Source organism: Lacerta agilis, chromosome 2 (assembly GCF_009819535.1).
Source record: "Lacerta agilis isolate rLacAgi1 chromosome 2, rLacAgi1.pri, whole genome shotgun sequence".
Lineage (NCBI taxonomy): Eukaryota > Metazoa > Chordata > Lepidosauria > Squamata > Lacertidae > Lacerta > Lacerta agilis.
Window position 1 is genome coordinate 2,249,616 of NC_046313.1, and position 25,507 is coordinate 2,275,122.

The window sequence follows — 25,507 nt, forward strand, 5'->3', positions numbered from 1 at the left end:
TTTTCCAAACAACATATACCCTCACCCACACCCACAAATACAAAACAAATATGACAAATACAAACAGTGTCAAGATTCTTATAGTATCTTTCTAAAAAGAAAAATTTCTTTTTCCATATCTTGACCATTGACTTCCCCTGCCTTTTCACCTTCGATTTTATATCCTTAATCTATTTTATAACCATTTCTTCTGAAAAAAAAAAAAAAAAAAAAAAAAAAAAATTAGTTCAATTATATATTTACATCAAATTATCTTTTCAACACCTTACTAGTAAATACATCACCATAATAATACCTCATCCTAGTTCTTCTTAATTCAATCTTATCAATTTCTTAACTTAATCTAAGTCTTAATCTTGCTCCTCGCATCAAATCTAATTCTTCTATCCTTAAGATTACTGCTAATAACATAAAAACTTGAAATATCTCCTTTCATATACAAACAAAAATATAACAGAGTATTGTTGACAGTATTCACCCTCCACTTTCGATTTGCCGTGTTAGACTACTTTAAATTTTGTTTAAGACTTCACCCCACACCCCCTCTGTCCATTATTCTTCTCCTGGTGGCATCGGCACTGAACATCCGTGTAACTTCTCTCTCCCAACGTCCACAGATCCAGGCACAGTCCATGTCTCTTCTTGCCACGAGTTCAGAGGTGTCTATCTCATCATCTCCCTGCTTCTTCGGTTCTTTGTAACGTTCCTTTTCTTCTTGTAAATACCTTAATTCTCTGTCCCTGGCCCCCGAGCTCACACCCCGGGGACTGGATATAACAAATCTTAACGTCGCCTTGGGGCTGCCACCCCCAAAAAGCGAATTTCTTCTCCGAAGTTGCTCACTCAGTTCTCTCCATCTTTCCATCCACTCTCTCAGCTCATTAGCAAGACATTCTTCATAAGTGTCAAAAGTTTTAAAAGCCTCCTCTGTGGGCAATTGGTTCCCTTTCAGATCCCCACACAAGACTTTGACTTTTCTATAAACAAGTTCCACCTTCAAGGCAATGAGTCTCTGTTCATCTGTTAGTCCAGAGTTCAATACCAGTTCAAGGACAAAACCCAGCATACTGGCAGAGGAGGAGGAAGTGGGTGTTGTATTTCTGCTCTCCTCTTTGTTCAACGCCATTTTTCTGTGCTGAAGCGCAAACACCGCAACTTTAAATGGAGATATTTTCCTCTAATTAACTGCCCGAAAAAAGAGTTTGCCAGTCTCATGTGTCAATTTTAGCTACATTGAAACCAGTTCAGTAGCAGTAAACCCTCATTTGGTTACATTCTTCGGCTCGAAGGGAGGGAGGCAGGCTACCTTTCCCCTTCCCCCCGGATCGTTCCAAAAACGCGATTTTTAATCCAAATCTTTACTCACGACCACCGGGTTTTTAGCTCCATTCTTCGCAGGTAGAACTTGGACGCTCACCGCGGGCTTTGTCGCCGCATTTGCATCCCGGTTGGGGCATGTCCCCTGAAGCCCGGCTCCGGTTGTCCCTTCACCCCCACTCCCCCTTTACAGGGGGGGCAGGGGAAGGGTTCGGAGCCTCCGCGGGCACAGCCGGGGAGCCCAGGGTGCGGGACGCTCTTCCCGCACCCCAAACGGAGCCGCGCGCTGCGGTAGCGCGGCTCCTGACCCCCGGGATGGACAAGGCGCCTCGAGACCGAGGCAGCCTTCGACCACCCGGCGATGGCGTCGCCGCCGGAAGTCAAATGGGGAAAAATTTAGCTCAAGAGCCAAATGCTCTCAAGGGCAGGAGTGTGGAACCTGTAGTACTCCATATGTTGCTGTACTCCAACTCCCGTCTTTCCCAGCCAGCATGGCCAACTACCAGGGCCAGGGATTGCCTGCAATGCAGTCCAGCAACAGGTCTTCTCCCTCCCCTGTGTAGAGCAAACAGGCAAGATGTGGACGGGGAAGCACATTTGAGTATTTCTGGGAACTAGTCTAGTGTGCAAACGAAACATTTGCAGCCGTTGCTGTGTCTCTTTTTGCCTCTGGCTTCACCTGCCACTCACAGGTGGCTCCCAGAAGGTTGCCCAGAAGGTAATGTGGCCCTTAGACTCAAAGTGGTTCCCTAACCCTGCAGTACAGCTTACTACTAGGTAGACTCTGCAGGGGTCAAAAAACATGGAAGAATAATAACAGTGTGTTCTATTGAGGTTACTGGTTCTCTTTCTGTGTGGCCAGAGAGGATGATGCAAAATGGGTAGGTTCCAAGGAGTGGAGTTACAAGCTCAGCACTGATAGCGCCAGCATGTGAGGTTGCCAACTGACCAAGACAAAAAAGCAAGCTGGCTTGCTCCGCTGCCTTCAATGGAGACAAGCATTATCAGCCATGGATGTCTGCAAATGAAGCTGGGGCAGATGAAATTGTTGCCAATTCCCCCCCTCCTCTCTTCTTGCACCACTGCCCTTGGCCTTCGTGAGATTTGCCCTTTCCCTCTCTCCTGCCCCACCCTGTGAAATCAAGAGAGGAATTTTCAGGAAGGGGAATTGAAATCTCTCTTGCCAATTAAGAGTTCCACAGCAGTAGCCCTGTGCAATTTCACTAGCTTCTGAGTGCCCTTGGCTTGAGTTGGCACACATTCATCATGTTGATACTGGAGCACTTCTACCCACATCCCATTCCAGGTGTTTTCGCTCTGCTGCTTGTGTTTTGCCAACGGAGGCACAGATGCTGCCACGGCCATGTTCCTGAGGGAGCCTGGCAGCATGAAAAGTGCCATTTGCATGTCAGAAAATCCCATCTGGCTCAGGACAATGCAGGAGCCCAACCTTCCAGCTGCTTACCAGCTGCTTCCGAGGCTGCTTTGTGTCTGATTAAGCTTCTGTGTGTTGGCACACAAATGCCAGGGTGTGTGATGGAATGAGCTCCATCCTCCAGCAGCCAACAATGCCCCAGATAATCCCTGTTTGTATGGGACTTAGAAAGAAGCAAAGAGCGAGGAATCAGTCAGTCATAGTACTTCTTCATCCCAGCATTTGCAGGTGGCCTCAGAAACGGACAGAGATAGCACCTTGGGGTGAAGCCATGAACTTTAGATGTAGGGTGTGTGAGTGTGACCATAACGGCACACAGTTGGACCTTATTTGCTTTCATACAGCAAACTTCACAAATGTAGCTGTGTTTGCTCCTTGACGGGAGGTTAACCCTTCCTGCACGCACTCACATCCATCCCTTATTAACCGTGTTTCTCCTCCTCTCCCTCCTGTGTCTCATCTCTGTTTTGATGGAAGGCAGGGGCTTGTCTCCTGCTTATGCTCTTTGTGAAGTACAGGTTACCCCTGTACTTTATATCCCACTGTATCCTGTCTGCTTCACACCATTTGTTTTGACCTTCTTTTCGTCTCCAGTGCCCTTGTCACTGAATATACACCTTTCCTTTTACCTGTCTATGTTGTGCTGCTGTCAGCCATCATTGAGGAATCAGTTTCAGAAGCATGACCTTTATCCACATGTGCAAAGGGCTGTCTATGTGCTCTGATTTTCTGTTTCCTACCCATCGCAAGGAATTGAGAAGCTGCAACTTACCATTCCAGATTCTCAAAGCAACCAGACCTGAAGTTTGACATGATCCATCCAAACTAAGAGCACCTTTTTTTGGAAATATCAGTGAGGGGTGGAATCTCTTATCTCTTCTGTTTGCCCTGATCCATGGCATGTTTACCTGGAAGTAAGGTCCCTCTGCATTCAATGGGACTTATTCCTAGGTAAATTTGGTGTGCAGAATCCCAGCCTTAATGGTTCTTCCACTAGGAAGATGACATTGGATGGCACTGGAGGACAGAGGGCATATCTAAAGGCTTATGCACACTTACCTTTCATCATGGCACTGCCAGGGAAGGAATGTCCAGCAAGAGGAATTAACACTTTATTGTCAAAGGATCCGTTGCAGGAAGTGTTAGGAAAAGACAAGTCTATCAGCCCTACAACACTCAGCTACTCCTAGGTGCACACCTGATGAGGCAGTTGCCACAGCAGAGAGGCCCCACCCCCAAGCTCAGCTTATGTATCTCCTGCACCTGAGCTGCACCCATGTAGGCAGAGACTACACCTGCGTGTTCAATCCTCTTCTGGTCCTGGGAGAGCCCTTGACTCTACACCAGCTTGACCGCCCTCTCCCAGGGTGGAAACTAGGCTCCATTTCACCCGGGCACACCCCCAAGTGCATTTGTGCACGTGCACACACACACACACACACACGTCTCCAGAAAACTGCCTGTCTGAAACCCCACACCTACTTCGATAGATGGACCAAGAGGTCTGATTCAGCATAAGGCAGCTTTCTATGTTCCAATATATACCTCTGCCTTTTGCATGGCTGGAGCGTAGCCTATGGTATAGTCACACTTGTTGCTCCACCCACTTTTTCCTCTGGCCCCGCCCACCACTGCCATGTGCCCCTCCCTTTTCCGGAAGTTGCCAAGGAGGACACGTGAAGAAAAACGTTCCCCACTCTTGACCAGGACACGAGGAGTGGACTTGTTCTAGTGCAAATGGCACAGATGGCAGCCGTTCTCCAGAGACGCGCCTTTAGCAGCAATCCTTCACGAGAGGAGCTGGAGCACTGAAGCCACCTTGTCACGGCTCAGCTGACACATTATCCACAATGACTCATTCACTTTTCAAGGAGAGAAATAAGGTCAGAGTCTCTGTGTCGCAACCTGTCTGTGGGGCTGTGATTTACAGGGTCCTTGGCCAGGAAACATTGGCACATATTTGGGCGCTTGTGACAACAACATGCTGTTCCTTGCGAAGGCCAGGAATGCCCTGGAGAGCAGGATGGGGGCCATGGTGGTCAATAAAGCTTGCTTTTCTTTGTTGCCCTCCCTTTTCTTCCATCCATGGTGAATTTTAGCAGCCTCTTTTAGCAGCCTCTCTGATGTGCCTTAAGCCAGAGCTGGGGGGGGGGGGGCGCCTGTTTTTTTGCCCCGGGTGAAGCCTCCAGAGGGGTGCCATTGAGGCTCCGTGTGTGTGTGTGTGTGTGTGTGTGTGTGTGTGTAGGCAAATGCACATGGGGGGGGTACCAAACAGGGTCTTTGACCCTGGTGAAAATGAGCCTTGTTTTGCCCCTTGTAAAGCAACATGTGCTCTCCTTTTGCAAACGCTCTCTCTCTCAGTCTTCTTGTCGTCTTCATCACAGCTAGGGAAAGCTGAGGCATTGTTCAAGGTGCTGTTGCTGGGGACACAGCTAAAGCCAGCCCTGCAGGACTGGGGAAGGTATTTCTTGGCAGGCATTTGGCAACTTTTCAAGGAGTGTCTAACCAGGAGGAGCCACACCTGTTGCTTACCAATGCCCGAACTGTGTATGCTGGGCAAACCCATGATGCTCTCTGCTTTGTGGCAGAGCAAGGAACAAAGTTAGGCAATGCATTGGTTTAGAGCAGGGGTTAGGAACCTCAGGCCCAGAGGCTATATGTAGCCCTCCGAGTTTTTCAGAACCTTCCCCACACCACAGCCCCTCCTCAGCCCCATCCTCAAGCTGTACCCCTCGCTGCTTGACACCTTCCTTAAGAGTTGGCCATTAGCAGAGACAGGGAACCTGAGGTGCAGGGCCAATTGTGGCCCTCCATACCTCTTTCTCTGGCCCTTGGAACCTTCCCAGATACACCTTCCTGGAGTGTTTCCGCCTGGCTGGACTGTGTTGGATAATGCCTCTTGCTTGGCTGGATAAGGATGAGAGTGAGCGCAGGAACTGGTCTACTGACTAAAGGTAAAAATTATAATTCATTGCTGTGCTGACTTTTGCCTTGTAAGAACATCTCACTAAGTTCAATGGGACTTTCTCCCAGGAACTCAGGGATAGGATTGTACCTTAAGTATCATTGTTTTTGAATGTCAGAAATCATTGTGTGTCACAAGGCTTAGAAACTGCTTTTCAGTTACCAGCCTAGAGACGGTGGTTGTCCTTGAGACTGAACTGTAAATGTCAGAATTTTCCAACAGTATCAGTGGCCTCCTAAAATGTTAAATATTATTGGTAAAAGTTAACATTCCCCAGATTTCTGACATTTACCACAACAGGCAAAGATGTTTCAATATTGGCCACAGAGGGCTTTGCGGTCTCTGCCCATTTTGAAAAAGTGCATTTCTCACAAAGCACTTCTCTGTAAATTGGGATGCGAAAGACAGCCCTGATATTTATATGTGGATGTATACTAAGACAGAATGCAACCCCCCTCTGAGCTCAGATGGTGGCTGATAAACAAACACACAAGGTAATTAAAGCCATCAATCGTTCCTGGCATCAGTTGCCTGTGTCTGGATCACAGCAGTTTCCATTCAGAGCATGACGGGCTGGGGGCTGTGGATCATCTTCAAGCCAAACACTCCGGTTTTGTAGGTGTCTCTTTTGAATATTTAATTTGGCACATGGCAAATGCATGGTTCTTTGGAAACTGGCTGAAACATCCCCAAAACTAAACAGGAACAGTCCTAAGCCACTCTCCGGCATAGAGTTTGCCCTGCGGTTTTCACCCAGGAAAACACACTCTTCAGTGCTCAATCGGAAAAAATGGCAATTGGGTTTTCCTGGGGAAAGTGGTGGGGCAAGGGCAAAGCCATTCAGACGTGTGCCTGGAAAGCACAGGAAAAGCGGAAAACTGTTCAGCCCCAGGCTTTCTGGGCCCAGGACAAGCAGAAGTAGTAGGGTTACATGGGTAGGATTAGGATAGGTAGCAGATGACCCCCTGGGTCCCTCAATGCAAGACTCTTGAATGCCATTCCCTCCCTGCTCATCCTTCATGCTTCTCCCGTGGGCCTTGTCCCTGCCCCAACGATCCCATCAGGTGTGCTCCTGCTCATGGCTTCAGTTGGGGAAATGTCTTATATATATGACAGGGAGAGTGATGTTTGTTGAAAGAGGATGGCTTCCGTTGCAACAGAAGAGACCATCAAGGCAGTAACAGAGCCAAGGAGACAGTAACTAGTTTCAAACTGGTTTTTTGACAAGAGGGTCACCTTTGAGGAGAGGCACTGTGGGTGGCTGACCAGGCCTCATAAAGTAGACTGTCCATACTGTTGTCACAGCAGCCTCTCCATTCACACATCTCTCTTGCCTCCGGTTGGGAAACAGGAGAGTGAGCTGGTGCTCCTAATCATGGCTGTATTTGGCTCCAGGGCCTCCAGTTTCTGATCCCAACAAAAAGCATTACAGAGTCAACGAAAGTCTGAGAACCCACCAAACATTTTCTCATCTGTTTTACAGAGTGGCTCTGTGCATGTGAAGAAGGCTTTTCCTACAGCACTGAGGCTGCATACACAACACACATTTAAAGCACACACCTTCCAAAGAATCCTGGGAACTGTAGTTCACCCCCCACACAGCAGCAATTCTAAGCACTACAGTTTTTGGGATTTGGGGTGTAGGAGGGAAAATGTGTTTAAATGTATGGTATGCATGCTGTCTTGTTGACAAAGGTCCGTATAGTTAAAGCTATGGTTTTCCCAGTAGTGATGTATGGAAGTGAGAGCTGGACCATAAAGAAGGCTGATCGCCGAAGAATTGATGCTTTTGAATTCTGGTGCTGGAGGAGACTCTTGAGAGTCCCATGGACTGCAAGAAGATCAGACTTATCCATTCTGAAGGAAATCAGCCCTGAGTGCTCACTGGAAGGACAGATCCTGAAGCTGAGGCGCCAATATTTGGCCACCTCATGAGAAGAGAAGACTCCCTGGAAAAGACGCTGATGTTGGGAAAGATGGAGGGCACAAGGAGAAGGGGATGACAGAGGATGAGATGGTTGGACAGTGTTCTCGAAGCTACCAACGTGAGTCTGACCGAACTGCGGGAGGCAGTGGAAGACAGGAGTGCCTGGCGTGCTCTGGTCCATGGGGTCATGAAGAGTTGGACAAATGACTAAACAACATGCATGCTGCCTGAGTAATGACTGTCCATATCCCTGGAATTGAGGAAAGAAAGCACTTAGGCCATGGTTCTCATGCAAGCTGAATCCAAAGCACCCGGTCTTTGAAAGAAACGGCTCATTTGCACAGGCCCTGGGGTTGCCAGTTTGTCATTTGTTTAATTTGTACCAGCCTAACCTAGTTTTTCAACACCTGAGGCAGCTGTCAGTTTAGTCCATTAAAAAGCCTGTCTTGTAAAATAATCTAGTAGCTCTGTCACATCCTAGCCTAACATGTACCAAGGGCCGTGAGCTAATTAATAGAGACCACATTCACACCATGCATTCAAGGCACTTTAAGCTTCCTCCAAAGAATCCTGGGAACTGTAGTTTGTTAACTTTCAGCACCCTCATCAGGTGACCCACCTGCCCAAGCTATGATTCCCAACGCCCTTAACAAACTATGGTTCTCAGGAAGCCTTAAGGGAAGCCATGACAGTTAAAGTGACACCAGAGTGCTTTACACATACAGGGAGTGACTGCATGCCTGCCTAGAGAGGCTCTTTGCCTGGATTCAGCCCCATTCCCAGAAAACCGCCAGCACTCCCCTCTTGGCAAGCAGGTGCAATGTGCTGTTCTCACTGTGTTCCATTCCTTTATTTTCTGGCCAGGGGGGCGGGATGCTTAACAAAACCAGGCAGCATCGAAGCAAAGTGAAAAGCAACATGGAAGTCCAAGCGCAGGCACAGACGTCACTGTAAATTTCCTTTCTAAAACATTTCTAATATAAAGGTATCTTGGTCTATCTGGCAGCCAGGAAGTCCCGCTTGCCATATTTCAAAAGAATATAGGAAGCTCTGTTTGAGTGCCTGGAAATGAATACTTACAAGAAAAGGCTCTGTGTGTAATCAGAGACACTTTGCTTGCATCCATCCCTTCCCCCACCCCTCGTCCTGCTACAAATTGTGGCAGGTATATCATCTCATTAATTTGCTCCTAGGAGACGATGCTATTTTTTGTGCTGCTGCCAACCTTATTGATGGGCAAATAATTTTGCCCCTGAGGAACTACCACCCAAAGGGGAGGAGTGTGCTTTACAGCCCCACTGAGGTACATACAGGCTTGTACCTCTTTTTAAAGAGATTGCGGTGCAATCCTGTATCTGCCTGCTCAAAGTGGAAGGTCTGGCCAAGTTCAAAGGGGCTTTCTCCTAGAAAAGAGGGCAAAGGATTGCAGCCTTAAGCCCTTAGTCCTATGTAGTATGCATAGAGGAGCAGCCACCGGGCTCAACATGGAACCCGAGGCTGGTGCACTCCTGTGGATACACACCTCTACATCTGATGATTCCTGATGAACCTCCCCCCCCCCCCACTCCAGTCAACTCTACGCGAAAAAGGGTCTTGCTGACGCTTTTGCGTGTGCCAGGTCAGTTTCTTCTTGGCTGCCTGCAGTTTCTCAGGAATGAGTCAGCTCTGGAATAGGCAGGTTTACAACTCGCATTTTACAGCTTGTCTGGTTCCTCTGAAGCACAACAATGTGGTTGCTATGCCTGTGGAAGGAACTAATCTCCTCCTCAGCTACTTGGCATGAGGAGGAAGAGAAGCCACCCAAGGGCGGATCTGGACTCCTTAAGAGGGACCGAAAGAACTGAGAAATGTCCTGTTTGCTTCTTCAGTCAAGGGCTCCTGCTCTAGTTCATACTTGCAGTAATATCATGCTCCAACTGGTCTTCTGGGGATTCGGGACTCAGAGCACATCTGGAGTTGGACCAACAGACTGTTTAGGTCTCCTCTTCCCCCAAAGGCCAGGCAGATGCTGGAGGAGGCAGGTTCACAAGAAAGACACAATGGTGATGTTCACACCTAACTCAGCATCTGGTCATCAGACACATGTGACATTTGAACACTGAGGATGCTGGAGGAGGCAGGTTCACAAGAAAGACACAATGGTGATGTTCACACCTAAAGCAGCATCTTGTCATCAGACACATGTGACATTCAAACACTGAGGATGTAGAATCATGGAACTGTAGAGTTGGAAAGGACCACGAGGGTCGACTTCCGGCGAGAGCGCCATAGCTGGTGGCTGGGAGCTGTCTTCGTTCCGAGACAGCTCCGGTTTTCCCGGGGGCTGGGAGACCCGCAACCGTGCTGCGGGCTCCGGTGAGCCGCGGGAGGGGCGTCCCGCGGTTTGGGCTCTCCAGCGGGCCCCTTTGCGTCACCCCATTCTCGAGCCCCTTTTGTAAAAGAGGGGTTCGAGTGAATGGGTAATGGCGCGGGGCTGTGGAGGCTGTCCCCAACTGGGAAAACACAGCGGCGGCCACCACAGGCTTTTGAGTGCTCACGTTCTTCCTTATTCGGACCTAAAACAAGAAGAAACCCCTAAGCTGTAAGTACGGGTTTAATTGGACTACAAAGTTGCTTATTTGGCTTTAGGGGAGAAACTTGAAAAAGGGAGTCGTTTCTCTCCTGTCTGACAAAGAACAGTAACACTGACTCTGGCTGTTGCTACTTTTAACTGATACAAAAAAAAATTCTGACTTGGTGGATTTGCAAAGAAACCCCAGTAAGGGGGAGAACTAAGAATTTTGAGGTATTTCTTCAGGCTGTGGATTATAAGATGAAGAATTTTTGCACTCTGATTAGGGGGAAATGGCGGCTGTAATTTGAGACTGGATGATGGAAAAGTACTGATCCTTGTTATTCTCTGCCTGTCCTTCTGGTTTCGCTTTTATGATGTCTCCGGACTTAACAATGACTCCTGGACAAAGGAAAATACTTTTGAGACTAGAACTCTTGCAACAGAATGTCACTGAGATTGGAACTGATTTTAAGGATCTTGCCAAGGATCTCAGAGAATTAAAAGAAGTATTTAGAGAGAGAAGTTTAGCAAGACTTGCTGAAGAAGAGAAGATGCAACTCCAAAAGGAAAAAGAACTTTCCTGTCGATGTGAGAGGTCCAGGAAAGGATTTTGGGACATTATAACGGTTTTCTGGGGTGGGAGCCCAGAAGTACAGGAACAACAGCTTTGGAAATTACAATTACAATTTGACCTGAAGATTAAATTGGAGATGCTTTCTTTGAAGAGACTAGCAAAGACACTTTGGGACAATTCTCTGGCTTTCTGGCATCAAGGAAAAGGGGACATTCTGACCAATGGTTTTGGGAAAGGTTGGGGGGAAGCCCGGTGGGTGATTGTTATGGAAGGAGAGAAGATGGCGAGAAGAGGGGTAGGGTGAAAAAATGTATATGTTTGCTAGGAAGGCTCATCACGGTACCCCGACGTCAGAGAGCGAAAATGGTTTTGGATTAGAGAAGTAATACTTTGGTTTTTATGTTATAATATTGGTTGAATATTTTATAAATTAGAAGTAATAAAGCAGCAGTTTTATGGAACTAAGAAAGGTAAAGGTTATAAGAAATTAAGATTTGTAATATGAAGTGGTATTGTATTTTTATTTAGAAACTAAATGATGTATAAGTTTGAGAGAAAGAAGAAGAATGATGGTGAATGTATTGTTTAAAATAATTAGATAAGTTACTAAATTAAAATTAGAACTGAAAGCAAGAGAGAGAACGGGGGAAGTCCCCCGGTAATTAGGATTTGGAACAAGATTCAATTGATAGTTCGAGTGTCTAGGTGTGTAAGGTATGTATTTGTTTTCTTTTTATTTTGTTGATGTTGTATGTAGTGTTTGTTTTTGGTTGTTATGGTTATTGTTATTATATGTTGTTTTTTGGTTGTATTTGTTCTATATACGGTGGAAAACTAATAAATTTTTGTTAAAAAAAGGAAAGGACCACGAGGGTCATCTAGTCCAACCCCCTGCAATGCAGGAATCCTTTGCCAAACGTGGGGTTCAAACCCACAACCCTAAGTGTCATTCTCTACCAACTGAGCTAACCCAGCCATTGGGTTCAGCTGCCAGTAAGTCATACATATGTCTAAGTTTTAAAAATTATATGCTAGTAGCTGTTACAAATAGCTGGCAAAATGAGTTGCATACTGTAGTTCATAATGCATTCTGTAAAAAAAAGTACTCATGTTTCTTTGTCTTAAAAAAGCTGTTAACAATATCAGCACCTGTGTGTTCTCAAGGTGAGGGCGAGTCCCATTGCACAAGCAAACCTCATTCTGTGCACACAAGCTCAGTCGAATCCCAGCCTTCAATTCCCCCCTCTGTTAGCTTTCCCCCTTTTTCTTGTTAAATGTGCAAATAAAACATTAAAAAGGGATTTGTCATAAACTGTTTACATGTAAAGCACAATGAAGCACTGAGAAAACAGAGCAAGTGAGACAACTGCTTCCATTAAAAGTATTTATTATTTATTAAAACCAAGTGACTATAAATGCATTTTTATATTTGACAATGTCCAAAGCAAAAAACAAAGTCATATATGATAAAGGTAATTCAGAAAAAAGATACAAAGGGGTTTAGACAAGGACCATTAGTTTATTTTTGCCCAAAAGAATCAGGCTGGACTTGATGAGCAAGGGCCCTTCCAACTCAAAGGCCCTATGATTCTAAGTTATACAACTCTCTCACACCGCTGCCACCTGGCCTGGAGATAAGGAGAGTTGAGCAGGGCTCAGCGTGGCACCTGAGTAAGCCCTGCTACTCACAAAAACGCAGGCCTTACCTATCAGCCATACTTACCCTCCATCTCACTTTATTGCCACTGAATGGTCCCTGTGAAAAGCAAGTGTGCAGCAGCAGAAGAGTACTTTCCAGCTTTCACAAAGTTACAATTCCCAGGATTTTTCATAAGGAAGGCATGACAGGAAAGCCAGCTTAAATTTCTGGCACGTGTATGTCTCAATACATTTTTGAGGAGTTGTTGTTGTTGTTGTTGTTTATTCACATAGAGCTACTGAAGTTTGTGACACTTTGCAGAATGTAAGCTTTAATTTATGTTTTAAAGTTTCTTTTTTACCGCTAAGGAGCTTACAATCTAGATTTTGACAGGAGGAAGAGATGAAGAATGTGGGCAGATATCTTTACTTAGGCTTCGTTGGAAGGGCAACTACTAATCCAAAAGTGATGGCATGGGCAGTTCTGGGTTAAATGGGATCTCAAACCTGGCAAATGAAATGTGGCATATTTTTTAATAAAACCATGAAAGCTGCAAATGGCAGAGCCTGTGGCATCTCTGGAGCTAATAAGCAGCCCGACAGGGGCTGGCAACTGTCATGGAAGTGGCATACAAAATTAGTATGTTGCTGCCCACTGCTCAGCTTTGTGAACAAGCAATTATCTCAGCCAATGCAAGCTCACCAGCAGCTCTTTTGCAGAAACATCTAGAAGTTCAACACTATTGCCATTAGATCATAACTTAAGGCACGTAAGAGAAGCATGATTCTAACTACCCTCTGCTACCCTGCTGATCTTTTCTAAGGTAGTTCTGCATTTATGGGGTGGTGGGTAGCTGCAGCTTGTGACCTTCTGAGTTATCGGTGAAGGGGAAAGGTTGTCAATGTGTAGGAAGCCGGCTCAAGGCTGAGCTCCTGGAGATCTCTCGGTATGCATTGCGCAGCAGCACGTAAGGGAAGCAGGTCTCCAGCATATCAGTGGTCAAGAAGGACGACTCCTCCACAAGCTGAAAAAGAGGCAGGGAAAATGTGTATGTGGTTGCCTTGTACTGCCAGCTAGCTTAAGGGCCACAGCATGATGCATACTGGGTGCAGAAAATACAGTATCCAGATTCTGCACCCCCAAGTATACCGGTAATTCGGATGTTGCCTGATGATACCAATGATATCACTCCACACCACTCCAGAGAGCAGAAGGCAGTTTAAAGGAGGGCTTGTGATATGCACACTCTTCCTGTTTTCACCTCTGCTGAACAGGTTTTGGCAGTTTTTAAAAAACCTGTTTCACCTCAGAGTTGACACAGCAGGGCAAAAAATGTAGGGAAAGGGAAATGAAACCTGTGTCAAACCACTTTCAACAGTCCTAAAAACTATGGTAAACTCTGCAGTCTTGCTGTGCTATGATACCTGTTTCTATGACAATTCCACAGGTCCAATGGAAAAACCACGGAGCCTTGGATATGGGCTGGCTGGCTGACATACTGTAGCTTGACACCAAGGCAGGTTACTGGTTTATCAGAGGAAAAAGTGGTAAGAGTGTATATACACCACAAGCAGAAAGTCCTCTTTCAAACCTGCCTTCAACTCTGGAGAGAGGGAAAACCACCATAATATGATATGCCTTTAGCTCAGGGTGTTCAGGTTCTGAATTACAAATAAATAACACAACATTTACATTCCCACCTCTCACCAATATTACAAAAAAGGTGCTCTTAGTTTGGACAGAATATGTCAAACCTTAGGTCTGGATGCTTTGAGAATCTGGAGTGGTAAGTTGCAACCTCTCAACTCCTTGTGATAGGTAGGGAACAGAAAATCAGGGCATGTAGATAGCCCTTTGTACATGGGGATGATGAAGGTATCAGATAACTAGAAGTGCTCATACAGGTCAGATCATCTAACTCCACACCTCAAGGCATCCCTGACCGAGGCTTGTCTGGCCTTTTTGTGAAAAGCTCCGGGGATAGCAGATCCCAAAACCTTCCATGGCAGGCAGATACATATTGCAATAGCTATCTGCCTGCCATGGGAGGTTTGGGGATCTGTTTTCCCTGGAGCTTTTCACAAAAAGGCCAAGCAGGTCTGTGCTCTATGGAATCACTTCCCCCACTTTGAACAGGTCAGAAGCTGGGACACCACTGACCTGCATTTCCAACACATCCCAGCTATCAGCCAAGAGCCACATTTCCCCCCTCTCATCCTGCTAGCAAGCCAAAAGGCAGCAAGGTTCTGCCTAAGCCAGTGTCAGAGGAGCAGCTATCCCAGCCCTCCAATTGGGAAAGAGAGTGAATGCCATGCTGGCCAGCTCCTTCGCAAGCTCCAGATTGAAACATTTGCATTTAAATTGCTTTGCTGCAAAAGCAGTTCACCTGGCGAATATCAATCCCTCCAGGGAATCCAGGTACTCCCTAGCTGAGACGTCTCCTACCATCAGTAGAAGAATCAATAACCATCTCCTGCTGCCACGGGAGCTCCTAATGGAGATGCATCACCTGCGCTGCTTCAGGTACCAAACTGTGGCCTCTTGCTTCTCCAGATTGGATCTCTTCACCTGGCCTGAAACCACTAGGCTCTCTCCTCACTGGAGGCTCCCCTTCAAAGGACTATACCTGTGCTGCCAGTTTGCAACAGAAAGCCAACACCATTGGCCTTCGCAAAATGAAAGTGCCTACCTGTTCTCCGCAAAATCTTGAGGGTCCTACATCTATCAGCCACTTTCAAAACTGCACCCCACCCATGTCACATGGCTTGGCTCACTTGTTTGAGCCATGGCACTTGGCAAATTAGCAGGGCATATATTGGATCTGCTCCTTCACCTCCACCATGGTCCTCATCCAGCTGTAGCCTCAGTGTCCAAGAGAGTATCACCAGGCATACATGCCTCACCTACACCTGAGCACGCCAGGTAGGTTACCTACAGCATAGTCTCCACTATATAACCAGGGCCTTCACCTTTCCATTGCCCCTCCTGAGCAGCAGGCTTGTTTATCTATTTCTTAACAATGTAGTTTGGAGCGTTGTGCAAAAGAGAAGGAAATATAGAAGAAAAAGGAACCAAGTTTGCACCAAGGAGGCTATAATGTTGCAACTGGATGGTTATAACAGCAGGATGTGTTGTGAGCATTATGGAGGAAAGGCTGGCTCAAAAGACACTTAGCACATGCACATAACCAAGAGAGGTGGTGGAAATCATGGGGCTCCATAATGAGAGAAAGAAGCATATTTCAAACATTGAGGCTAAATCCAGAGTAGGTATCATGATTTCTGCTTGAGCGTGTTAAAATCTTGTGTGTGTCATCCTCCTCATTTATGTGTCATTTAAGATGTTTTAAAACCCTACTTATAACGTGGTTTAATTTTGTCCTTTTATCACAACAGCTCTGTTCCTAGTCAGCTGTGATCAAGCCCTGATCTGCTGCATCTTTGCAAAGCAGTTCCTGCTCACGGGCTGTAGAAGGTAGCCTAGAGGACAGTCTGACTTTTCTGCTTCTGGGGCCCCATTTACGCATCCGGATGACTTCCTGCAGACCGATAAAATAACTTCAATCAAGAAAATACTTATCTTCCACCCCTCAAAGCAGCAAAGCAGGGTGATGACAGAGATGCAAGGTATAAAGAGAGCTCAGCCTAGGCAGCCCTTGGCCGTCGCTTTGCTACTGAAGAGCCAGCCAGCCTGAGGGGGCAGAAAAAGAAGGGGAACCAGGAGCAAGGGCGAGATGGAGAAGCCGCTGTTTCTGCCAGGACATTATTGTTTTATTTTTAAAGCAGGGTGGCAGTTGTTTTTTTAAGGGGGAGGGTGTGAGGGGAAAGGGGGCACACAGACACACACCTCAGGGGAAAGCAGGAAAATAAAGGGGACGGAAGGGGAGGGCAAGGCGGGGATGAGGGTGGGGTGTGTGGACAGGAAGCCCACCCAGAAGCGGATCCTGGAGCCTGAACTGCAGCTACTGTAAATCAAAGCACTTCCAATATTGAAACATCAATCCCACATTGGCCGACATCTTGAGACACAAGTGAGCAACAGATCCGGGGGGGGGGATGGGGGGGGGGAGAGAGAGAGACAGACAGACAGACAGGAGAGGGAGGGAGGGAGGTGAGCAGCAAAGTGGAAGGATTTCGAGGGCAGACAGCAAACCTGGACAGGTGAGGCATGGTGGCTGAAGGCTCAATGGCCAACCTGACAGCTGGCAAAGAGACAAACACACACACACACACACACGGAGAGAGTTTCTTCCTAGAAAAAACGTGCTGGTACTGTGTACTGTTGTGTACCACCAGAAAAAAATAGCACCAATGTCTATAAAGCATTTTTTACACATGAAGCGTTTGAAAATAAAGCTATTATTCTTTTTTGCAACATTCAGGGATAATTAATCCCATTTTAAAGGTAGAGAAGGAGAGAACTGAGCAGTAGAGGTGTTGTCAGGGCAGGACTATGAAGCAGAATGAGCAAGAACACACACACACACCAAAAAAGATTTGCATGTTGATTCCTATATGGAAAGATGCAAGGATTTGAAGCTGCTGCAGGTCCTGCAATCTAGGACCTAGGGATTGTCAGGTGGGCATTCAGGCAGTTTGCTCCTACCCACCTCCAGCCAAATGAGGGAACTCTGGGGCCATGTCTAAAGAGCTTTAAGTGTTGTGCAAAAATTAAAAACCAAGGCTGTTCGTACCCGTTGGCTCACAATGTAAGGGACACAATTCAGAAGGGAAAAGGAATGAGGGAGAGGGAAAATAGGACAGGACTAGCTGGTGTCCTCTGATCCTTATAATAGTTTCTAGATCATCATCAGGCTTTGCTTGCTTGTCCAACAAGTCTGTGCTCTTTGAAGCTTCTGTTGCTGGACACACACCTGCCTTACTTTGAACCCTAAAGGAGCTGGAACTGGAAAAAATGAGTATTCTCATAGGAGGCCCTCTTTTTTCTCATATGAGTGCCATTCAGAGGCAGGGGTGGAGCGGTGAGGGGCAGGGCTAGCTGCTTGCACGGTGAGCCGCCCACAAGGCGAGCGTGGGGGGGGCACTGCTAGCCGCCCACACGACGAGTTTCCCTAGTCCAGGGGTCTGCAACCTTTAAGACAAAAAGAGCCACTTGGACCCGTTTCCAAAGAGAGAAAAAACTGGGAGCCGCAAAACCATTGCAGCCCACAAAAATATAAACACCCAGAAGCTCATAGCACAATTTAGACAGGTAATGAAGAGCAGGTAATGAAGGCAAAATGGCAAAATATCACGAAATGCTCCCCCCCCCCCAGCCAAACAACAAGCACTGTATTAAAGGAACCGTCCGAACACCTGACGCTGCAGGGGCAAATCTAGAAGGGGAAATCCAACCCCCCAGAATACTTCCGCCCCATGAACAGCACAAATGCAACCCTAAAAGTTTAGCAAACTTATGCAAAAGCACACAGCATGCACACTGCCCCAATCACTATTGGCCAGCAGAGGGGCTGGGCAAGGCAGCTGAGAGGGGCTGAAGCAGGGGGCTGATCACGTCCCCCCTACAGGCGCGGGAAAACATTCCTTCAGAATGGATAAAACCCTTCTTTCAGTCCATGGGACTCCCGCTTCTAGGGGGGCAGGGGGCTTCTAGGGGGGTCGCTGCCCCCTCCTGCCCCCCCGTCGGTACGCCCATGCTCGGGCCCCTTTCGCCACGCTGCTTAAGAGAAGTCTCCTGCGCGCCCCCGAAACAGAGCCCAGGACCAGTCGTCCCCTGAGCTTTTTCCTGCCCCCCATCTCATCCCGTTGGGCCGCCCTTAGCTGAACAGCCGGGCTTCCTTTTCCTTCCCAGACTGCCACGTGTCCTGGAGCCAGGCCCTTCCACTTTTTAAAAAGAGGGCTTCCCCCTCGCCCGCCGCCCCTGGCCCAGCCCGCAGCTGCCTCCTTACCTCGTTGAGTCGTCGCGCCTCGTCGAATCACAGCAGCCAGCAGCTCCACCAGCAGCAGCCAAACACAAGCGCCGGGACAGGCGCCAAGGAGAGAAGCTGCTGCGGTCTGCTGCTGCGCCTGCGCTGGCACGAAACGAGGCACGCATGAGCAGCACAGCCGCCGGCAAGGTAGAGAAGTGGGTGGGCGCAGGCGGGCCAGCAGCGCGGCGCAGCGCCCCCTACATTTTGGCGCTAAACGCACCGACCCTGCCCGGAGCCGCAGCAAAGGTGCAAAAGAGCCGCATGCGGCTCCGGAGCCGCGGGTTGCAGACCCCCGCCCTAGTCGCCTGCCGCCCGCACGGGGAGGGGCGCCGCTACCCACCCGCGGCAGCATTGTCCCTAGCGGCCCACCACCCGCACAGCAAGCAGGGGGTGGCGCAGCGATGTCACCCACCCTCATGGCTGACACCCGTTGCGGCCTGCACCCCCCACACCCGCCTTCCTCCGCCAGTGTTCAGAGGAAGCCCCCATTCTGTTCAAACTCCTTCCCCTATAGGATACTCACCAACTGCATGAGGAGTGAAATGGATTCCCTGTTCTTGGTTTTCAGCCGGTCAGCTTCTTGTCCCAGCTGTAAGAGGCTAACAGAGGCCAGCTAGGAAGACAGGAAAAGGACAATAAAAGCCAAGTCAAACCGCCTGTGGTCAACAGCAGCTAGAGATGAAAAATCTTTCCAGTTTGCATCTGCACTGGAATCACTTTAAAGATTTTAATTTTTTTTTACTGTTTTATCACTGATGTTTGCTGCCCTGGGCTCCTTTGGGAGGAAGAGTGGGATATAACAAACAAACAAACAAATAATACACAATAAATTTAATGGGTGCAATTAATCAAGAGTTTTACTTGTAGGTTGAAGAAGCATACTGGTTAAATTGGGGGAGTGTCCAGGGTTTGTGCCCTTCTAACAACCCTCGCTTAAACAAAGGAATATAGGGTCCAAAGTAATAAATGTTTGTGTTCTCTAACACAAGCTAGCACAGTTGCAGACAACCACTTTTTTTTAATGAAAAGCAGTGGGAGACGCTGCATTCAAAAAAGAGGAAGACCAAAGGTATTGAGATTAGATGCTTAACCCCTGCAGCCATTATTTTCTGCTCAAAATTGCCTTCCTCAATCTGTTTTTCTCCCCAGTAGGAAAAAATTAAATTCCACGTGTGGTAAAGCAACTTGGGAGAGAACCATAGAATCATAGAGTTGGAAGAGACCCCAAGGGCCATCCAGTCCAACCCCCTGCCAAGCAGGACACACCATCAAAGCATTCCTGACAGATGGCTGTCAAGCCTCCACTTAAAGACCTCCAAAGAAGGAGACTCCACCACACTCCTTGGCAGCAAATTCCACTGTCAAACAGCTCTCACTGTCAGGAAGTTCTTCCTAATGTTTAGGTGGAATCTTCTTTCTTGTAGTTTGAATCCATTGCCCCGTGTCCGCTTCTCTGAGAGCATGGGCATAGCCAGGATTTTTGTTGGGGTGGGAGCAGGACCTTGGGGGGGGGGGCAGAACCAACGTAATTGGTCAATTAGTTAAGTATTTCTATTGTTTTACTTGATGGGGGACAGCTGCTAGTAACATGCTAGTGGCATGCTTAGCTTTGCAAAGGCCCCTCCTCTACAGCCAGCATGAAAACACAGGCTGCTAGCCTCCTAAGCTGGTAAAAAAGTGGGTGCTTACTTCTAGCCAAGTGGGTTGGTGGGTGAGGAATGGATCACTCCATTCTGCCTCTGCTAGCACATTGTGCTTTCCACGCTTGTGGTGGTGGAAGAGACTTTTCTTCCTCCACAGCGAAGATGGAAACCAAAGTGTCTGGCAGAGCTGAAATGGAGTGGACCTGTCTTCTGCCAGTCCTCTCTTGCCAGCATGCAATTCTGGGTCACCTATGACTACCAGATGAGTTGTTAAATACAGGGCTGATTTAAAAAACAGATTTAAAACAAACAGTAGTCAAATGCAGCAACCAAAGAGGGTCAAGGTACGTGTGCCTCACCATCCCACCAAATGTGATTAAAATAATGAAAATGGCTTTTCTTTCTTTAAAACAAAGAACCCTTAAAAAAAACCCAGTGTATTACATGCCAAACAGAAACTGTCGTTTTTCTTCAGAATCTTCATAAAAGCACCTTTCTTTTGTGCAATATGTAAATTTAATCAGCTCAAGTTAAAAGCTACGGTATCTTTAATTGGTTTACAATCTCAGCAGGAGCACATCTAATTCTATATGCCAGCGCTAGTTGCAAAAAGAACATATTTTCCAGGTATTTTTTTGCCATTCCTGTTCTGACAGATCTCCTACACAACAGGCAGAAATTCAAACAGTGAAATGCTTCTCCATCTTTTCACCTCCAGGTCATGGGAAAAGCTATCCTTGTTGAATTTCTGCTTGTTGGGGGAGAGGGGAGAGGGGTGGTGACGCTATCCAGGTGCCAATCCACTAACTTCCAATGCACCTGACTGCCTACTATGGGATCTCTGCTGAAATGAGCTGCAAGGAAACTTTTCACCTGGTGTGATGGTGCCGGAAACATGAACTGCCATTGCAGCTAATCGACAGATAAATCATACCAACACCTACAGGCCAGAAATAAGAAAGTGATCATGCTGAGCGGTCCCTCTATCCATCACCCACAGCCAGCGGGATTGACTCTTCTCATACTGCCAGCCATGGGATAATGCAGTTGCGTGATACATGAGCATCCTTAAATGTTAGCAGGAAGAAAGCTATCTACTGACATCTGCAAGGCCTGGGATCCATCCCCAATTGAGCGCACAGGCAGTTAAAGTCCATGGAGGAGCCAGCAGTAAATTGCAATCATATTCAATCTGGCTTCTCAGTGCTCCTGGGAGCAATGTATGACTTGTCTGCCAACTTTGGAAAAATCCTAAGTAGATAATTTGGTCACACCTGTGAACTTGCAGACTGCTTTTTCCCTTTTCCATTTTGCACCAAGTGGCAGCCCAGGTTATGGGCATTCTCTGTTTCTGGCCAATAGGAGGCAAGAGGCTCGAGACCTTCCTTGCAAGGATAAGAAGGCAACAAGCTTTGTGTCTGGCTGTGGCAATGCCCAAGTGGGGTTTCGAGCAGGCCAAAGGGGAAGCGGAGAATGGTCTGTTAAGACCCCAGCAGATGTGATGGGGGAATGGCAATGGATTTTCACACACACACACACACACACACACCCCACAATCAGACCCATATTTAACATTTCCATTGTGACCACACTGGAAGAATGCTGTATAATTAAAATCAACCAGGAGAATTCAGATCTGCCCACCATGTATAAGTTCACATAGTCTCAGCATTTCTGCAGCAAATGAAAATGAAATGAAAAAGAAACTGCTTCTCAGTAATTGACAACTCCTCACTAGCAAGCAAAATTTCAATTTTCAGTAAGCTGAATGGCAAAAGCTTATTTGTATACTGTGGCCTCATTGCATTAATTTTAACTTGGCCTGAAATCCACGGTGCTATTTTATTGCAGTTGTACCACAAATGCAACATATTTAGCTGAATGGCACATTCCTGAGCATTTGTTCAGAACAGCAGAAGGCATCTGTTGTAAATGCTCCCCTTATCAGGACTCTCAAAAACCAGGCAAGCAACATTTTTATCATGCAGTCCCAGGGTGAGTGCTTTTTAAAGCCTGATAAAAAGAGACAGATCTTACAGTATGAAAGAAATCCTTGCATCTGGTTTTTAAGTTTAGTTCACATGACACAGAGTTCCAGCCTGCAAAGGAGCATGCAGCTGGCTATGAAGACGGCAGCTTTTGTTAATAACAACAAACAGGCAATTATATAACACATTCAGATGTTCAGTGTTCAAAGCACTTCACCCGCATTACCATATTAATCCTTACAACAGCGCTGTGAGGTAGTCCAGTATGAATATTGCCACCTTAATACTGCAGACGAGAATGCTGAGGCTTGTTTAAGACCCACTTCCCTGGGAGTGTGTGCCATTGAGCATAATGGGCCTTACCTCTGTGTAGACATGTATAGGATGGTGCTGCAAAGGAGTCGGCAATTAAGCCGAGACTCAAATCAGCAACTTCTAACATAGTCCATTCTTTTAACTGTTATGCTACACAAACTTCTCTCCAGGCTTACTACTTTTGTCTTTGTTTATACAGCACGCCTAATATTTAGAAGCAGTATTATACTGATCAAGGTTGAAGGCGGCTTTGTCTGTGGATAGATAACCCCAGCTATGCAGGGCCCCCAAACCTCTACATGGTGCTGTTCAGTGCATGTTATCGCCCAGAGAAAATCAAGAGCTTCACTTACCATCAGGAATTCCTTGAGATGAGTCTCAATGTTCTTGTTGTAGATTGTAAAGAGGGCAGCCGATACTTGGATGATGGCTTTGGCTAGGCAGTGGATGTTGTTGAAGAAGCCTATTCACAAACACACAGGGTGGGGGGGGGGAGAGAGAGAGAGAGAAGGGAAGGGAAGGGAAGAAACTTACACCAATTCCAAACTTTTTAAACAGCTAAATGGACCTGGAGACTGGCACTTGTCTATGGAGGTAAGTGCAAGCTTTGACCCCTCTCAGTTAAGCACTGCCTTGAAGGCAGTATTATGTAGGAACGCTCACAACAGAATGGACTGATGCAAACCAGATCTCTTTTCTCCCTGTTACATTCAGGTCTCCATCTCTCCCACCTTCCTGTGTGGCTCCTATTAAATGTTCCTGGTACCCAAGTTTTTGAAACACCAGGCTGGGCTGCTGTAATTTGTAGTGTGTGGAGCTATCTTTAAAGATGCTCCAGAAACTTAAAGTGGTGCAAAATGCAGCCCCCCCCCCCGGGTACTGGTGGGGCCCATACAGTTACAACACACAACACCAATATGATACCCGTTGCCCTAGTTGCCAGTATGATGCCATTTCCAAGTTAAACTGTTCATTTCAACCTTCAAAGCCCTAAACAGTTGTAAGCTGGGTTACTTGAAGGACTGCCTTCTCCCACCATCATTTTGTCTATACACTTGAGATCTGCTTCCAAGTCCTGACTTGCATGCTTATCCATGACAGCAACAGGGCTGGTAGAACTCTGTTCCAAGTGTGGTCACAGAAACTCCATCACTTCAAACAGGAACTGAAAGCTTATTTGTATACTGTGGCCTCATTGCATTGATTTTAACTTGGCCTGAAATCCACAGTGTTATTTTATTGCAGTTGTAATGGAATTTTATGATTCTGCTAGTTGATAGTATTCACTGGCTATATATTTCTTACACCCATTACTTTTAGGGCTATTGTTTTAGTTTAAAAGTATGTGTTTTATATATTGTTGTATATTTGTCTGAGCTAAATTACATGTGTGTCACCTTGTGAGAAAGTTTCTATTTAAAAGGCGGGACATAAACCTTTTTTTAAAAAAACCAAACTTTTAAAAATTTCCCAGAGATCTCGAAAAAAGAATTATCCGTACCCTCACAGCAATTGGAGGAGGGCCATAGCTCAGTGAAAGAGCATCTGTTTTGCATGCAGAAGGTCCCAGGTTCAATCCAGGAAGGGCTTACTCTTGTCTGAAACCCCAGAAAGCTGCTGCCAGTCAGTGCAGACAATACTGAGCTACACAGACCGATGGTCTTCCTATGTTCCTGGGGATTCCAGCTTAGAGGCGCACTTCTTGTTCTATGTAACTGGCTTGTGGCAAGGTTGTTGTTGTTGTTGTTGTTGTCATTTACTGAATTTATATACCACCCTATGCCCAGGGGTCTCAGGTGGTTCCCCATCCCCTGAACCCAGGACTGATCCAGATTTTCTCTCCCACTATGCTGGCTTTTTCCAAAGAAAGAGAATGGCCAGTTCTAAACTTACTTTCAAATAAACTTGTTTCATATGATATATAGTTTGGCCCCTGAGAGAACCTTACTGAACCCCAGAATCAGCTGGACCAACAACGTTTAAGCACCACACTCTGCACAAAGCTCTTATCTAGATGAGGAGGATGTGCATTAGAGGGATGACAACAGGGCATAAAGAGGCTACTGGCTGTGCTAGGAGGTTTTGTTCTCTATCCGCTCCAATTTGTACCCTCACCACAATTTTGTAATGTGGACACGTGGAGAGAAAGTGGTTGGCCAAGGGTCATCCATCATCCAGTGAGCCTTGTGGCTGATTAGGGATGTGAACCCACATTCCCAGGCCCTAGTATGGCACTCCAACCACCACACCATGCTAGCTTCCACGTAGAATGAGAGAAAGCAAAGAGCTACACTCAGGGATACCCACAGGGCAGAGACAGCCAACGTGCCCCCTCTGACATGTTGTTGGACTACAACTCCTGCCATCCATCGCCACTAGCCATGCTGGCTAATTGGCGCTGTGGCCCAAAGCTGTCTGAAGTTCACTCGAGGGCTACCCTGTATTAGGATGAGGGACAAACCTACTTCCTGCCCCACCCTTTCATCTTCCATAGCCTTATCCTGAGTTCTTCTTTGTGATGAAATGCCAGCATCCAAAGAGATAGAGACAGTGATAGCATTATATCGCAAATCACTAAGCAAAAGGAGGTGCTGAGCAGGAAGCGATCACCGCCTGCAGTCACTGTGACTAATACTTGGCAGGCATCTCTGCCTTGCAGATTTTCCATGAGTGAGTGGATCAATACAGGAGGTTTGGGGAGGGAGCTGTAAGCCTGCACCTTGCTTCTTACCATCTATCTCGGTGGTGTAGACTGAGGAAGGGTCCGTGGCCAGCAGCGGCAGAGACACGGCTACGAAGACCAGCAGCAAGCAGGCAGCCTTGTAGTCCTCCTCTGTGGAAGAGCTGTCTATCAAGGAGGCAAAGGAATGATGTATAGGAAGAGATTTCAGTAATAAGCCTGATTTACACTGTTGGTTCCTCTCTCCCCCCAGTTCGGCTGCGCAACAGACTTGACAAAAAAAAGACCAAAAAAAAAACCCTAGCAGAAAAAAGGGTGGCGGTTTTTTTAGAATTGTAGCAGCTGTGACAGGCCAATAAATTATCTGATGGATGGAGCTGGTGAGCTGAACAGAACTGACACGGCTTGGCTCCGCTTGAATCGACACGTGTGTGTCGGTGAGACATGGAAGAAGAAACTAAGAGAAAAAGTTCAGCACTGGCAGTGGGGTGTGTGTGTGTGTGTGTGTGTGTGTGTGCAGGGACTCTGGACTACTGCACAT

The 25,507-nt window shown here is 46.9% G+C and overlaps 1 protein-coding gene across 2 annotated transcripts in view; it reads right to left on the reverse strand.

The window, feature by feature from the left end:
• Positions 1-12,676: 12,676 nt before the first annotated feature.
• NCKAP1L (NCK associated protein 1 like) overlaps positions 12,677-25,507 on the reverse strand; it is a 62,598-nt gene continuing 49,767 nt past the window's right edge. For both annotated transcript variants that reach the window (XM_033136937.1, XM_033136945.1), the window contains 4 exons: positions 25,018-25,134; positions 22,640-22,749; positions 18,864-18,953; positions 12,677-13,435 (listed from right to left, as the gene is read on the reverse strand). In XM_033136937.1, the coding sequence (XP_032992828.1) occupies positions 13,310-13,435; positions 18,864-18,953; positions 22,640-22,749; positions 25,018-25,134 (443 nt within the window). In that variant the 3' untranslated portion in view covers positions 12,677-13,309. The remainder of the gene's footprint in view (positions 13,436-18,863; positions 18,954-22,639; positions 22,750-25,017; positions 25,135-25,507) is intronic.